This window comes from Nanorana parkeri, unplaced genomic scaffold, assembly GCF_000935625.1.
Source record: "Nanorana parkeri isolate BGI_ZX_2015 unplaced genomic scaffold, ASM93562v1 scaffold1098, whole genome shotgun sequence".
In the NCBI taxonomy this organism is placed as follows: Eukaryota; Metazoa; Chordata; class Amphibia; order Anura; family Dicroglossidae; genus Nanorana; species Nanorana parkeri.
The window spans coordinates 167344-185403 of NW_017307366.1; the positions used below are offsets into that span (position 1 = coordinate 167344).

Consider the following 18060-nt stretch of genomic DNA (forward strand, 5'->3'; position numbering starts at 1 on the left):
AGCAGACTGGGGGAACGGAAAAGCGGCAGGAGCGGCGGACCGAAAAAAACGAGCACATATAGACGATCGGCAGGCTATAAAGCCACCGATTGTCTATGTGAAACACCCGGTAACGGGTGTTTGCATTGCACGGGTCTTTTCTGCCAGTGCGCGCCCGCTAGGGGGCGCGCGCGAGCAGAAAAAAATGCCGTCTGGAGATGGCAACCCGCCAATGCAGCAGTGCCGTCCGTCTTTTTACAACGGGCGGACGGCAACTGGTTATCAAAAAAAACAAAAAACTTTACATTTTTGGGGGGGAAACGTAATTTTTTTTTCCACTTAACTTTATTGCTATCACAGCGGAGCTCAGATGCGCGCACGAGGGGGCGTGGCTGAGCGGACGTCTAAAGACGCCCACTCAGATCTAGAGAGCTCCTGGCCGGCCGTTTTTTTACAACGGCCAGCAAGTGGTTAAATGGCAAGTAAAAATCTCTGAAAAAGGTGAACCAACATCGGCTAATACGTCCCGAGAGAGGGAAAGCTCCTCTGATTATTCCTAGGGAGACTATATTGGCCCAGGACAATGCAAGACAAACACAAACTGAATGACATGAGGACACTGATAGAGGGAGAATGCAGATATCCTTCCCATTGCCCTCTAGTAGGAGTCAGAGAAGAGGTTGTAACAGAACCCCCCCAAGAACAATATGGAGTCAGGGGGAAAAGGGGGAGAAGTTACATAGTATTTGAGGTTGAATAAAGACATTAGTCCATCAAGTCCAACCTAACCTTCATCCTAGCACCTAGGTCTCGGAACTCCTGTTTTAGGACACTCCAATTTCCTCCTATTTTGTCATTGGTGCCGATGTGCACCATGACAGCGGGGTCGGGACTCACGTTATGAGACATGAAATAATTCGACTCCCGACATTCAGAGATTCTGGGTTTGAAATTCCTACACACAATCGTTTGAACCCATTGGACCAATATGATGCATATAGAGATGGGTTTTTCAGGGAGGAAACCCCGATTCCAATGGGACTGGCGACGAGAGGCACCACAAAGAGACAGAATGTATATGGAAGAAAGAGGGTTTGTAGATCAAGTCGATAACACAGGAAAAAGAAAGAGGTTCAAGGGGTAGGTATCAATAATTTGAGCTCAACATTCGACCTGAATGGTTTATTTTGGATACAGAATTGCTTTAGTCTGAATATAATGGAGGGACAATGTAGTTTGCCTTTTCACATATTTTTAGAATACTATATCCTAGCAAGGGGGGTTGGTTCTTTATGTATTTAAAGGGACCATCTATGATTAAATATGGTGTTTCACATACATGTACTTGCCATACAGGTTGTGATTTAAAGAGATTTATCCACCTTATATAATAGGTGGTTTTTCACTATTTGTTCTCACTTTCTCACATTATCCTTTTGTTATTATTCAGTCCTTTTTCTGTGTCCTTAGATTTCTTTTTTTTTTTACATGAGATATATGGCCTGATAACTATCCTAAATAAATGTATTTCTATATGGGTCGAGCAGTTGATGTTCCACAATATTTATCTATTTACTAGTCAGTACAGCAGAGGTTATAATGATACGGGTTTGCACCCTATACATGTTCATATACCATATGACTGGATAGTTATACATCCAACTTTTTTTAGGTGGGGTGGTTTATCAATACCTTCACTCCTGCTCTCACATTAGTTGAGGATTCTATTATATATCCTTGTTTGTTTGAAGAGCAACATAATGACAATCCTGGATAGGATCAGTTCACATTAACCCCTTAGAAGAACATGTCCTCATACTATTCCTTCTCAAGGTTTTTTCTCCTATGGCATGCAATTAACAATAGGAAGCAATATGGCATGCTATAGCAATAGGAAGCTTTTACCGTTCATGCTTTAACCCTGTCTTATGTGACAGGTTTATACTGAGGTGGTATACAGTTATGTATTTGTTTTAGATTATATATTTTGTACTTTGTGTTGTACGCTTTATCTACTTAGCTGGATGAAGGGTTAATAAGTGCCACAGTGTTTATCAATTTGTTTTTTCCTTTTTTTCTCAGTTATATGTTTTATGACGGTTTATGTTAAAATATGTCATGGCCATTTGTATATAGTGGTTACCATGACAACTGTGTTCAATATATATGCTCGGTCTAGCTCCTGTCTCCAACCCCCTGATGAAGTCACGCCCCTTGACTTAACGTACGTAGGGTGGAGCATAGGAGCTGAACAATTGCACACAGTGTTTGTGGCTGCTTACAAAGTTGTTTTATCAGAAGCTTATTTTTTTATCAATAAAATGTGAGTAGTATCTTTTTTAATAATAGGATTTTTGTACTCACCGTAAAATCCTTTTCTCTCCGTTCATTGAAGGACACAGGGCAACAGATCGTAGATCCTGAACGGTAGGGTATATCGCCACCTGCAGCAGTAGGATGCTAGGCACATAACAAAAAGACAAGACAGCTTAGGGGCGGCCCCTGCTGGTGGCCCAACCCCTCACTTGCTGACAAGTCTCCAGTAAGTAACAAGCAGTTAAGAGTGTACACACCACAAAAAAGGGCGGGACCTGTGTCCTTCAATGAACGGGAAAAAAAGGACTTTACGGCGAGTACAAAAATCCTATTTTCTCTCCCGTTCATTGAAGGACACAGGGCAACAGATCGTAGATCTTGAATGGTAGGGACGTCACCAAGCAGTACACACTAAGGGATGGGCAACAACCACCAAACACCCAAAAGACACCTCAAAGAGCCGACCTGCAACACTTTGCACCCCAAACCAGCATCCGCCGATGCCAACACGTCCACCTTGTAAAACTTAAAGGTGCGAACAGAAGACCAAGTAGCGGCCTTACAAACCTGAGAAAAGAGGCCCCATGGCGGAAAGCCCAGGAAGCCCCAACAACCCTAGTAGAATGGGCAGTGACAGGAAATGGAGGCTCGCGCCCCTTAACGGCGTACGCCTGAATCACAACATTACGAATCCACCTAGACATGGTAGCCGCCGACGCGGCCCGACCCTTACGAGGGCCCTCCGTGAGCACGAACAGGGAGTCGGTCTCGCGGAAAGAAGCCATAGCTTCCAAACACGAAGAGCGCGGACCACATCCAAACAGTGGAGCGCACGCTCCTTCCTATGGACCGGCTTCGGACACAGGGAAGGTAAGACAATGTCCTCATTCAGATGGAATGCCGACACAACCTGCGGCAGGAACGCCGGCCGAGGACGGAGAACCGCTTTGTCCGGATGCCAAACCAGCAACGGAGACTTGCAGGACAAGGCAGCCAACTCCGACACCCGCCGAACGGAAGACCTCCGGCGTCCCCCAGCGACGACATAGCTGCTGAAAAACCTCCGGGTGCGGAGACCACTCCCTCGGATCCACCGACTGAGGTAATCGGCCTGCCAATTGTCCACCCCCGGAATGTAGACCGCCGACAGAGCCAGAACTCGATTTGCCGCCCAGGAGAGAATCCCGAACACCTCTTTTTGTGCCGCCCTGGTGGGTGATGTACGCCACCGCGAAAGTACAGAGTCCGCGAAAGCGCCTCAGCTTTCCTATCTGTGGGGTCCTTAAAGGACGGGGAAACCTCCACCGGGATTACCACAGACACAAAAGCCTCCTCAAAGGGATAGAGAACCGAGAAGCGCTTAGGGACCGCAAAAGGACTTGGTAGGCCGCTTCCACTCCTTATAAATAAAGTCATCGAAAAAGGGAATGTAAGGAAACACTTTGGCAGAATGCCGACTCTTATGCGTCCCAAACTGCACTGGCGGCAGCGCGGAAGAGCTAGTAGCATCCTCAATTTTAAGGGTCTCCCTGACAGCGCGGGCGTTGCGTCAAGGCGCGCTCAATGCGCGTCAGAAAACCATCCATGGCAGAGGAAAAGACCTCCAAGGACAGTGTGGTACCTGGGGTACCGACCACCTCCCCTGAGGAACCCGAGGGGAGCACCGGTGACTGGCAAAGGAGCGCAGGCGCACAGGCCGCACAAAGAGGGGACCTAGAGGGATCCGCAGAGCGCAGCCCACACAAGGCAATGCAGAGGAGTCATCCCTGCGATCCATGTCCCACACAAAAACCACTCCACAGACCGGAGACCACCACAGCAAGAGAGAGACCGCAGTACTCACGACCCCCAGGTCACTGTCTCAGCCCAGCGCCGAATCTGCAAGGTGGAGGAGAGCTGCACCCTTGTGTCCGTCCTCTGCGGCGTCCCAGGTCGAAAGGAAGACACTCCCCATCCGCCCGAGGCTTAGAGGAAGCCCGGGCAGAAGTGACATGCTAGAAAGGGCACTTGCCCAAAACCAAGATGGCGGCCGTGGAGCCGCCTGGAAGCCGCAACCAGACCAGGGCCTCGAGTAGCGGCCGCCGAACAAGCAGCGGCAGCAGACCCACAGCCAGGACGAGCAGGGGAGTGGTGGACACAGCCTGCGCGGAGTGCTGTGACAGGTAGGCCAGGACCTCCTGTCATATGCACCCCACCGGGACGAACCAATAGGCGTCGAGAGGAACCAAAAGTCGCAGCCGACCCACCGTGGCAGAGCCTGCATGCGCTCGTTGGTCACTCAGGAGAGACAAGGATCTGAAACATCCAGCGTGTCGGCCTGGTGACACTTGTTTGAAGAAACAGTGAAAAAAAATGGAGGAAAAGAAAAAAATTCCCAAAGAAATTTTTTTAGCTCCTTACTCCTGACGCTAGGCAAAACACTGGAGACTTGTCAGCAAGTGAGGGGTTGGGCCACCAGCAGGGGCCGCCCCTAGGCTGTCTTGTCTTTTTGTTATGTGCCTAGCGTCCTACGCCTGCAGGTGGCGATATACCCTACCATTCAGGATCTACGATCTGTTGCCCTGTGTCCTTCAATGAACGGGAGAGAAAAAGTATTTTATATTTTTAAACCATCTGCACGAGTTTCCACTTTTTATTTGATGCACGGTCCTTTTTATATTTCAATTTAAGACTGCATGTTCAGTACAAATTGCAGTACTTCCCTGGAATATGAAGATTAAGCATATCGCTTTGAACATAACCATAGATACGAGTAGCATTTATAAGCAGATACATATGATTTCTTACTTACAAAGTTCCTTACCTGGGGTCCTTCACAGAAAAGTTTGTAATGCCTAATAACTCTCCGAGTTCATCAGTTCCACAGTGAACGATATGTTGCTGCTGCTTGTCATACAGTTGTTTAACCATTATGTACTGTCCCAAGTAATGCATAACCTAAAAAGGAAGTTAAAAATTCATGTCATACATATAGAGCAAGCAGGTAACCTTACCATTTAGTACATACTGTTTTCCAAAATATAAAATGCTAAGCAGTAGAATCCACAGTATGTCAGTATTTTAAAAAAGCTTGTTTTGTTCTACTGTTTCAACATAATTTCCTTAAAAAACGGGAAGGAAAAAAAAATGGAGAACCATCACATTTTTTTAGATAAAACAACCCCCCCCCCAAAGGAAAAAGAGAACCTGTCACTAGAGCACAAACATTTCATCACCCAGTAGCAGGGTTACAGGTAGGGGATACATTAGCTACAAACACAGCCTCAGCATGTAAACGGGGCTGAGGCTATGTTTGGAATGGACTTTTTTGCGTTAATCTTTAGTGCTGTCATTTACATATGCCGAGGTTGTGTTCGGTAGCAGTTCTACTGCACAGAGACTATGAGCTGTCAATGACATGTGAGGTAGGGGCTGGAGCGAATACAGGTATGCCTGCTATGGGAGAAACTAATTTAGCAGTTTCTAAGAGGCCAGCACAGCTAAAGTGCAGGGATCGTGCAAATGCTTAAGAAGTTGTAAAACTCAAAGATCATGAGTTGGAGTATTAGTTTTTAGATCCATGGAGACATGGTTTCACAAATAGAACTTAAACAAGGACTCTGCAAAGTCCCTGAATGTTAAGACATTATTCACAAAGGTGATATATTTGAAGGACTGTAGAGTCAACACAGTAGGGAACAACAGCCCAGGAATTCCAAATCCAGGGGAAAATACTACCTCACATGATCAGGAAGGAAGCCATGATGATAGCACAGGAAGTTCTTAGTCTTCACAGAAAAGGTTTTCTAGAAAGGAAAGTACAATGAAGGTCTTTTCGCTGGACTGAACTTCTATAAGCATGGCCAAAGCATACAGCATCAGAGTAGAGCAGTGGTGGAAAACCTATGGGACGCGTGCCAGGTAGCGCACACGGGGAGAGAGTGCTGGCATGCGAGCCCAGGTTCAGTGACCACCAATGAAAATAGATCCGACCGTCCAGGATCGCCTCGTTATGTGATCCAGTCTTTCCCATGGTGTTTAGGGCAGATTAAATTTCTTTAGAAATAGTATTTTCCCTGTAGCCCTTTCACCGAAATGCATCAGCCAGTGTGCGCAGATGTTTGTCTCTGTCCTCAGTGTCAGAGCAAATGCCGTGGTATCGGATTGCTTGGCTGTAGATGACACCCTGTTTAGTGCGAGTAGGATGGAAGCTGGAATTAATGAGGTAGCTGTACCTGTCTGTGGGTTTTCTGTACACAGAAGAACGGAGTTAGCCATTGCTGACAGTTTTGGCACAATCCAGAAAAAACACACTGAGGGAATTTATCAAAACTGGAGCAGATTTGCACTGCAGCCAATCAGCTTCTCTCATTTTCAAATATTGACTGAGCAAACTAAAGAGAGATGCTGATTGGTTGCAACTGCTCCAGTTTCTCTATGCTCCAGTTTTGATAAATTCCCCCCACTGTGTTCTGAGAAATTCATTTTGAGTTTCAAAGATGAATGGAAGTAATTTAATTATTCATGGCAGTTTAAAAAGGCTTTCTTCTCCTTCTGTCCATATTATGAAAATATGAATAGAACGATAATATTTGTATGGTTTGTGAGGGTGAGTGGCTAGGAATCTGTTTTCTAGGTCAGCCATGAAGAGATTGGCATATTGTGGTGACATTTTTGTGCCCATAGCTGTGCCGGTCATTTGTAAATAGATGTTATTGAAATTGTAGTAGTTGAAGAGGATTCCTGTTCATTTATAACATGGGCTGCAGAAAAAGAGATTGAGGACTCTGTGATCCTCATGTAATCTCTATGTTATACTCCATGCTGATCTCTCCTCACGCCTGTAATATAAAGCGCTCGAAAAATGCGCACTGCAATTTTTTTTCATTTTTAAGTGCGTTTTGCCCATTTTCATGAATGTGCCGAAATCTGCTCACAAAAACGTACAACATTTTATAACGCGTGTGAAACGACAAAAACAACACGCGTGAAATGCATGGAATAGATGTTGCCTAGGTGTGAATCCAGCCTTAGGGAGGAGAGGAGGGCCGTAGTCTGCCACAGGGCTGTGTGTGTCTATGTACGCACACAACCAATGCAGGAACACGCACGGGTGCCTCCATAGCGGGTACTTACAGTATCTCACAGAAGTGAGTACACCCCTCACATTTTTGTAAATATATTATATCATTTCATGTGACGACACAGAAGAAATTACACTTTGCTACAATGTAAAGTAGTGAGTGTACAGCTTTTATATCAGTGTACATTTGCTGTCCCCTCAAAAGAACTCCACACACAGCCATTACTACTGCAGGGCTCAAAATTTGCCTGCTCGCATTTGGCGAGTAAAAATAATGTGAGGGCGAGTGGAAATTTGGGTCTCCAAGTACCGGTCCGCGGACCAACTCTGGCCCGCGAGCCGGTACTATGTTGCCCACATGTTGCCAACATGTCAGGCACACGGTCGCAGACCGCGTACCTTACTTGCGGGAGCAGCTCCACGGTCTGCAGAGCAGCTGCTGTCAGCTCTGGCTTCCTTCGGCCGGAGCTCTGACAGTTCGGAGCTCCGCTGCTGCTGCAGACCCCACTAATCACTCACAGATAAACCAGGGATCGATCCTGCTCACAGCCTCCTCCCTGCAAAGATGGGTGGGAGGCGTAACGTTGTTGAGCAGTGTATTATTGTGTTTTAAGCTGCCCATACACCTTACAACCATGGTGTGACTTGTACAGTATAAAAATGACAAGGACAATTATAAAGCAACGTAATAAAAGAGTTTACCTGTTTTATGGTAAATGTGTCTCCTTTTGCCCCTGCGGTACGCAGGAGCTTCAGTAATGCAGGTTGAGGTCGTACCTGATGGATTGAAAAAAATATATATAAGATATATTTTATCTAATATGTTTATGATCTCATAAAACAAACTGTATTAGCTACTCCGATAAAAAACAGGAGGTTTTTGTTGTATACATTTGCAAATATTTGTTAAAGCCACACTGCTGCACCAAGGCATCTCTGTAAAGTGTGTTTCCTAACTCAAAACTATCTCCAACTGTAAGGCATGCACTGCAATACACAAACTAAGAGCATGCTCACATTGAGGCAGTGCCTCCTCAAAAAAGGTACAGTAGTACACTTGCGCCTACCAATAAAAGTAATATACAGGTGAAACTCGAATAATTAGAATATCGTGCAAAAGTTCATTTATTTCATTAATGCAACTTAAAAAGGTAAAAAGATCGAATAACACAATGACATTAAAAGAAAATTTTGTGAATATTCACTTCAATTATCCAATCATGTGATAAACAGAATTCGACTTGCTGGAAGAAATTCAGGTGCATTGGGGCACCCAAAAGCAGTCCAACTCAGGGAAAGGCAACACAGCAAACAAAACCCTAATAGGCCCACAAAAAACAGATGAGGCTCAACAGAGCCACCTGAAGAACTAGCATCAGATGAGGTTTGAAAGCCCACCTGGTAAAACTTGGATTTGTAAACCGATGAACACGTAGAAGCCTTGCAAATTTGAGAAACAGATGCCTGCTGCTGAAACGTCCAGGAAGAAATAACTGATCTAGCAAAGTGTGCTTTAAAAGGGAAGGGTGGCACCATGTCCTTAGGTTTATAGGCTTAAATGAAGAGATGCCAAATCTACCTGGCAATAGTGGAAAAAGAAACATGCTGTTTAATAAAAGGTTAAAAGTAATGCACTTACAGGATATTAAAAAAACATCTCGCCTGTCACGCATCAGATGAAAGTCCGATCTCAGCTGCTGGTCCAAGATTGTTATCAGTATATGGAGAGAGCAGAGTCCAGTCCAGAAAGATTCCAGAACGCTTGTGCTGGAAGACACAGATCTGATCCAGTGGCTGAGCACTGCTGTGGCTTGTTCTCTCAAAGCAGGGTCACAGCAGATGAGTACTTCCGGGTCGTAAGGTGTTGCTAGGGAACGCTAATGAGCCCCTGAGGTGTCTTTTAGAGTCCCCACGCAAGTCTCCACACTAATGATACGGCCCTGAATCTTATCAAGATCTTGCCGGATAAGACCACATTCCTTAGCCAGGGTGTCAATTCTGGCAATCTATGTCACCAGACCACCTGCAATGACTAGGTAAGTAAAAAAAAACAACACTCCCCCGAAATCAGCTGAGGAACAGGATAATTAAGCGAATGAGTAGAGCTGCAGTGAGATATGGCCACTCACGCTCACATCCCGGCCACCCAGTCTTAACTTCTTGTATCTTATCGGATACATTTAGGGACTTCAAATTCAGAACGTCTGAATTTTTCTGAAGGCTTTTGAACAACACACACGAGAACAAACACCCATGTTCATCTCTTCGTTCAGTACTGGGATGATAACTCCCAACAGACTGCAAAGAGCACATACTTTTACAGTGTCTTTCGGAAGATCTGTCATCATAAAGTTTTGCAGAGGACGACTGTCGAACTCCAGTTGATAACCTAGCTTGATCATCTCCAAAATGTACCTGTTGGCAGAGATCAGGCTCCATTGCTTAAGTAACTCTGCCAGTCTTCCTCCCACTGGAGAGATGGTGTCAATGCTGCTTGGGGTTTTAAGCAGGTGGGGGATAAAGAGTATGCCTCCCCTACCTCTCCCTTTCTTCCCCGTCTTATTCTTTTCTTCCTTGCCCTCGTTTGTCCGAGGTCTATTGTCACGAAAAAAAACCTTTTATTGAATTGTCTCTTCCTCTTTACAGGGAAAGCCTTCTTTCTGTCCACTGTGCGTTCCAGGGCTGCTTCTAGGTCAGGACCGAACAGCTGGTAAGAAGGTAAGTTACACAAGCAGTTTTGAGGCTGAATCCCCATCTCAGGCTTCCAGCCAGCGGGTTCTACAGGATAAGTTAATGAGTGAGGAAGAGCGAGCCGTCATTCTAATCGATTTGGCTGAGGTATCCGCAATGTAACCCATTGCTTTAAATAGAAATCGAAAGGGATTTCAGAATCTGATCCCTAGGAGTGCTGGCCATAAGGTAGTTTTTCGACTGTGAAAGCCAAGACTCCAAATTACTGGTGACACAGGTGGTGGCTAAAGCAGGTTTAAGATTGGCTAGAGAGGAATCCCATGCTCACTTTAGTAGCACTTCTATTTTTCTATCCATTACATCTTTAAGGTTGCCCATGTCCTCAAATACTAGGTCTGACTTTTTTGAGATCTTAGAAAGCGGTGCGTCCAATTTAGGGTTTTTATTCCACACCCTGAAAGGGTTATCAAACGGAAATCTCTGCTTCAAATTATTAGACATAAAGGGCTTCTTTTCCGGTTCTAGCCACTCTTTTAGGACAGAATCGGAAAGCACCTCATGTACAGGAAAAAACAAGATATTTTCTTCTGCAGACTCTGGTACATTAAATCATGCCTTGGTAAATGCACTTTATCCTCCTCGATCTATAAGATTTCATAAATTGCCCTGGAGTAGGTCTTCTACATCATCCAGGGACAATTTAAATCTTGTGGCTGAAGAGGATGTTTATTCTAGAGAACCATCTTCAGAAGAACCATTATAAAGGAGAATGCGCATTATCACTAAAATTATCCAAATCGGATGCTCTAGGCCAGTGATGGCGAGCCTTTTTGAACCCGAGTGCCCAAACTGCGAAGCAAAAATCAATTTATCTCAAAGTGCCAGCGCTGAAAATAAGTTTGGCATTGCAGTTTGGGCGCTCGGGTTTAAGAAACGTTCAACATCACTGCCTAACGGCCTTGTACGGCTCTCATGGGGGACCTGAACGTCCCGGATCGCCTCTGTAGTCGGGCCGGTCACAATCAGGCAGCGGCGGTGACCTCTAAACAGGCAGATTAGACGGCCGCTTGCGGGGGCCTCCCGGGGTCCTAGCGAGGAGGAAACAGCCGTCTAACCTACCTGTTTATTGGCTGCCGCTGCCTAATTGTGACTGGCCCGGATCGCATACCAAGGCGATCCGGGTCAGTCGGATTTATTTCAATTGGTGGTCCCTGAACGCAGTGGTGTATTCTGGTTTGGGGCTGCCCTAAGCAAGGCAAAACACGGGCGCCCCTGTGAGGATAAGGGGGTCTGAGTCTGAATATTAAAAATAGAATGTGTTTGTGCCCCAGTTCAGAGCACCTGCAGGCCTTCATTTAGTGATGTGACAGGCCCCCACCACATTCCACAGAAGAGATGCTCTGGCTGTGATCTTTTATTGCCCAGTCTGAGGGAAATTCAAACATATCTCTGCTAAGCCTTTTATGGCTGTCGTAAAAAGGCATGGCACCAGGCACTCCATATATTAGGAGTGGACATTTTATATCAACAATCAGGTCTGGAGAGGGGGTGACCCCGGGGACCCTCACATTCTCTCTAAAAGTCATAAAACCTGGAGGTTGAAAATCAAGTTACATTTTATTAATTTGGAGTTGGGCGGTGATAGGTAAACTAAAGGTTTATCCTCCGCCTACCCACAGTCTGCCGGATCTCAGGGGGGCTTTGCAGGATCTGTGGGGGGTTTGCAGACTGCAAAGCCCCCCACAGATCCTGAAAACCCCCACAAGTCCTGCAAAGCCCCCCACAGATCCTGCAGAGACCCCCTGAGACCCTGCAGTCTGCCAGATCTCAGGGGGGCTGTGCAGGATCTGTGGTGGGCTATGCAGGCTGCAGAGCCCCCCATGGATCCTCTCATCTCCTCAAGTCCTCATCTCCACCTCGATCTCACTCTGTTTCCGGCCGTCTCATGCCGCTCAGTCCCCCGGCTCCTCCCGTCCTCTCAAATCCCTGCCCCCATCTCGGTACACAAGCTCCCTCCGGTCCCCTCTCCGCTGTCAGAATGCGGAAGTGTTGTATATTACATCACTTCCGCATTCTTGTGTCACTCTCCAGCTTCAGATGCTGGAGAGAAGCTGATGGAGCAGATCTCTGCTTCATCAGCTTCTTCAGGGGGGTCCTAGGTGACATTAGGGGTCTTGGAGACCCCTTGATGTCTCCATAAAGAGGACCTGTCACCTCTTTTGCTATCACATAAGGGGGTTTCTCAGCCCCCTCTGTGATAGCAATAAAGTTAAGTGAAAAAAAAAAAATGACAGTCACAGCTCTCTGCAGGGATAGATCGAGAAGTGAGTGAGCGCCGGTATGTGTTCGCTAACTTCCCGATCTATTGAGCCGACCTGTGTTAGTTTCATTGTCACAGGTCGGCTGGAACTATGAGGCTGAGTGATTTTCACTCGCCTCAAAGTTCTCCTTTAATACAAGTTTGAAATAGAGGTTTAATAGAAGTAGTACTAAGTTTTGACTCACAGACAACACCTTTCTAGGTACATTTTTAACTTTATCAGGGGCTTTAGCCTAAAAGGCAAAAGGAGATGGACCACCAGTTAGAGAGCTCTTTAAATATTGGAAACCTCCCGTGGGCACACAACAATAGGAGTCCCCAACACCAAAAAGGAGATCTCCCATGCAGGCAGCAGATCTAATCAAAGCCAAAAACTCAGGGACATAGCAAGGAAAAAAAAAATATCAAGCTTTTACCTGAGCAGAACCTGTACCAGTCGTCGCTGCATCTACAGGGACTTGAGTTTAGGTCTTCAACAACTAATCAATGAAATTGAATATGATCGATAATGATTGTTAGCAACGATTCTCATCGATTAGTTGCTTTAAAATTAGTTGCTGCCGCTCTGCTCCTCCGTTCTCCTCCCCGCTGGTGCTGGCTGCAGCGGTCTGTGTCCCTTTCAATCCCCGCTGCTCTCCCTGCCTGTATTGGCAGTGGCAGGGGGGACACAAACAACCGCAGCCAGCACCAGCGGGAGGAGACACTGCATTTCCCCGCTACCCCCCTCTTGTACCACCGCTGCTGCCCTGTGCCTCCTCAGCCCTGTGCCTCCAGAGGATGGGAGCCATACCCAGCCTTCTATTGGACATTTTGAAATTCAATAGCCAATAGCAGGCTGGCTATTGCATCCGCCCACTGCCTGCTGTCAATCAGCAGAGGAGGACCTGATGGAGAACTTTATCCATTAGGTCCCTCCTCTGCTGACTGAGAGCAGGCAGTGGGCGAGTGCAGTAGCAAGCAGGCTATTGCAATTTGAAATATCCAACAGCAGGCTGGGTATGGCTCCCAGTCTCTTGCTCCCAGCAAGTAAAAAAAAAAAAAGTTAAATACATAAAAATTTTAAATGCAAGCAGATAAAAAAAAACAAACAAAGTTAAATAAACTAAAAATTAAAAATAGAAAAAAAATGTTTTGGTGTGTTATTTTAAATAAAAGTCTGGTTATTTTTAGAGGTGCAACGAAATGGAAATTTTAAAAACGAAACCGAAATAAAAAAAAAAATGTTAGGCCGAAACCGATACCGAAAATGTTTATTTTTTCATTTTTTAAAAATATTTTATTTTTTATAAACTTTTTACATTTTTTATATTCATTTTTATTTATGAATTCATTTTTAATTAAATATTTTTATTTTATACTTTACTTTTAGGGGCTTTGGGGAAATATTAGGGGTCTAAACAGACCCGATATTTCCCATTTAAAATATAAAAAGAGATTGAGAACACAAAGTCCTCAATCTCTTTTTCTGTGTCCCCTGTTATCAATGAACAGGAATCTTCTATGAGTGTTCCTGTTCATTGATAACATGAGAACATCGTTTGTTTACTATAACCACCATTATGAATGAATGGGGGTGATGTAGATCACTCCCATTCATTCATAATTGAGGATATAGTTAACATACCATATCCTCAATTATGTACACACACTCAGCGATCAGTGAGTGTGTGTACATTGCTTTTCTCTCCGTCACGCTGTCACAGGAGGCTGATCGAGCGGTGTAGAGAGGAAAGCCCAGCCTCCTGTGACAGCGCTGTCTCCGCCCCCAAACAGCTCTGCCGGACTGTGATAGGCGGCTGAGCGGTGTGAGAGGAGAGACGCCGGCCGCTCACAGCGCTCTCGTCCTGCAGCGCTCGGCCGACTGTCACTTTCTTCTCTCCCCGCTGGAACAGAGCCCAGCGGGGAGAAAAGAAACCAGGGATGCGCCGATGTATCGGCCGAAATATGGCTCTTTCGGCATTATGCCAAAAGTGCAATTTTCGGCCGATATATCGGTGCATCCCTAGTTATTTTATTATGTTGGTCTAGAGTTTTACAATTCACATTATTTTAAATACAAGAAATTAAAATGTCTAATATAATGCATACAATACACACACATAAAAAAATAAAAAAGATGGGAAAAGTAATTTTCAGTTGCGGCCTGACAAACTCTGCAGCAGGAGGTGCGTTGCCATTAATTTCAATGGATCCCAAATGCACCTCCCATCCCCAGTGTGTGCAATGCCCTGTGTTCCAGTGCGATTTAAAAAAATGGCATCCTGTTTTATTCTGAAGTAAACTATGTCTGCATTTGTGTATTTTATTTTAAATAAATGACGGTATTCATTTTTAAAATTTTATCCGATGAATCGAAGTTAATAATCGGCTAACTAATCGAATATGCAAATAATCGTTAGCTGCAGCCCTACTTGAGTTTGAGCCTGAGACGAATCCATCGGCCAGCGTTGCCTCCAGTCAGCATATACTCAGCTTGCACTGAGATTTCTGCCACAAGTACCACTCTTGGCCCTTCCCCTGAACGAGGCTTAGAGCACGGCCTCCGGCGTCCGGAAATTGTGGCATCCCTAAACCGGAAGTGACGTTTGGCCGCCACGCGGTTATCGGAATTCTTGTCAAGGCCGCGCGAGTCCTCGATGGGGCACAATCATCCTGGGGATGACGCTGTTACCGGTAAAGACCCTCACCAGGTACCAAAGGAAAAGGGAGCCCGGGTCATTTCCTTGCTGTCAGCCTGCAGTGTGGCGGGAGCCAGGTAACCACCATGTCGGACAAACCATTAGAGAGTAAGCTCCAGAGAAAAGGTGACATGTCTCCTACGGACGGAGGAAACGCAATAACTGAGGATGGGATCCTTTTTAAAATCGGTTTGATGAGTTTCCGGTCTGGAGGCGGAGCCTCTCTCATGGGTGTCGTGTAAGACGACTGGGGAAAAAATATTTTTTACAGTCGCCCGCGACCACGTGCGTATTCACAGGTGATGATAGTAGGGATGTCCCGATACCGATGCTAGCATCGGAATCGTGCCCGATACAGGGCATTTTGACGAGTACTTGTACTTGTCAAAATGCCCCGATGCCTAGCGCCAAAGCTTGCACTATGTTTTTCTTTTCTTACCTTCCGTGGTGGCTGGGGTCCTCTGGGCAGGCTGGAGGAGCGTCGAGTCACTGCTGTGGGCGGAGCTCCAGGTGGGGTCTAATGTAGTTGGCCGGCGACCTGGAGCTCCACCCACAGCAGTGACGCGACGCTCCTCCGCTCTGCGCCGCCGTCCTCACATGAGGAAAAAAGCTATCGGCAGCTCGTGAGGCATCTCCATTGCATGTGGAGCGTTGGGGGCATGGAGCAGCGACAGGGCAGGGGGCATGGAGCAGCGACAGGGCAGGGGGCATGGAGCAGCGACAGGGCAGGGGGCATGGAGCAGCGACAGGCTCTGTCACCTCCCTCCCCTGTCCCCGGCTCGTTCTTGTCACAGGAGTTCTAGCACAGTGCTGTGCTGTGCTAGAACTCCTGTGTTGGAGATGACAGGGCCAATAAAGGGCCCCAGTGATTGGCAGAGGGCTACGGTAGTCCCAATATTCAAAAAGGGGGCTAGGTGCCAACCTGGGAACTATAGGCCGGTCAGTCTAACATCGGTAGTTTGTAAAATGCTAGAGGGCATAATAAAGGATTATCTGGTAGAATTTGTTCAGGAAAATGGGATAGTTAATGACAATCAGCATGGGTTCAGGAAAGATCGTTCTTGCCTAACTTGCTAACTTTTTATGAGGGGGTAAGTAGAGATATGGACGGAGGTAAGCCGGTAGATGTGGTATATCTGGATTTCTCAAAGGCTTTTGATACGGTACCACACAAACGCTTGCTACACAAGCTGAGAGCTATGGGCATAGATGAGGTGGTGTGTACGTGGATAGAGAACTGGCTACAAATAGGTTGGACTTGATGGACTAATGTCTTTATTCAACCTCAAATACTATGTAATAAAGAGTACCTGTCACCTCCAAATGCTATCACACAGGGGTTTGTTAGCCCATGTGTGATAGCAATAAATTTAAGTGAAAAAAATAGTTAGGAAAAGTAAAAATAAAATTAAGTTAAAAAATAACAACTGATTAAAATTGTAACTAAATAAAAATAAAAAAATTAATAAGACAATAAAGTAAAAATAATAAAATTAATTAAAATAAAAAATGTTTACAAAGTAAATAAAAATTGAAAAAGAAACCGAAAACCAGCCCCGCTGCCCCCATCTGCATTCGAACCAGGCAGATTGCGTGGTTTCCCACCGCAATACCGCCTGGCCGGTCCCACATGATTGCAGTTGAAAACATGAATAGTTTAGATGTTTATTGTTCTAAAACAGTCTTGAATTAAAGTTCTTCATAATCATAAACAAATTGGCCTAAAATCATTAGTCTATTGTTTTTTTAAAAAATGTCACCTGTCGCTTTAGGAAAAAGTATCTGTAATTGGTATCGGCAAGTACATGAGGGGGAAGTACTTGTACTTGGTCTTAAAAAAGGGGTATCGGGACATCCCTAGATGATAGCGCTACACATGTTGGGTATCGCTGTGCATGCCAGAGAGGGCAATAATTCTAGGGCCAACATTTACGCACATCTCTAAACTAATTACCTGTAGGGGCTTTCAAAGCGTTGTCTTTGGACTTTTTGAGATTCTGAATTTTGTCGCCGTTTCAGACGCACACAATTTTTTTAACCTTGGCATGTTACGTATCAATTTTGTTGTAACCTCATCTTTTATATTTAACCTTAAAAAAAAAAAATGGGTATTATATTGTGTTTTGGGGCACTAAATTTAACTTTATTGCATTTTTCACTAAATGTTTGGTTTTGATAAAAAGTTAAGCCGATATTGTGCAACATAAAAATTTGCAACTGCGACTAGGGCTGCAACAACTAATCGACATAATCGATTATTGAAAAAGTTGTCAACTTTTTCAATAATCGATTAATTGGCTTCCGATCAGTTGGCCCTGTTCACAGCTCTACACGCTGTGCGCCGCACCTCCTCCCCACCTCATGCTAGCCGCTGCCAGACCCGCTCGCATCCGCGCTCCACACGCCGCACCTGCTCCCCGCCTCACATTTCCTGCCCATCCACATCAACGAGCGGCACAGGGACGCGGGGAGATGTAGTAAGGAGGAGCAGGTGTGTGGGGATGACAGCTGCTGATAAGACAGGTCCGATCTCAGAAGCACGTTGCTGGAAGACTGCTCAGGTAAGCCTGCACTTTCCCACGCATGGTACTCTATAATGTATTGCTGGGATTTGTATTTCTCTATAGCCGATGGTACATTGTGCTGTATATTATACATAGGAATACAAATCCCAGCAATACAGTGTATAATGTATGTATAATGTATTGCTGGGATTTTGTTGTACTCCTCTATAGCTGGTGATATTCTGCATTGCGCTGTATAGAGGACTACAAGTCCCAGCAATAATACATTATACAGCGCAATGCAGAATACCACCAGCTGTAGAAGAAGAGTACAACAAATCTCAGCAATAGTACATTATAAAGTGGTACAATGCTAAATACCACCAGCTATAGAGGACTACAAAACCCAGCAATAGTACATTATACAGCGCAATGCAGAATGCCGCCAGCTATAATGTACTATTGCTGGGATTTGTTGTATTCCTCTATAGCTGGCGGTATTCTGCATTG

The 18060-nt window shown here is 45.4% G+C and overlaps 1 protein-coding gene across 1 annotated transcript in view; it reads right to left on the minus strand.

The window, feature by feature from the left end:
• The window catches only part of MDM4 (MDM4, p53 regulator), a 132942-nt gene that overhangs the window by 73053 nt on the left and 41829 nt on the right, over positions 1–18060 (minus strand). The window contains exons 3-4 of the mRNA XM_018567817.1: positions 8060–8134; positions 5099–5232 (exon numbers count right to left, since the gene is read on the minus strand). Coding sequence (XP_018423319.1) covers positions 5099–5232; positions 8060–8134 — 209 coding nt within the window. The remainder of the gene's footprint in view (positions 1–5098; positions 5233–8059; positions 8135–18060) is intronic.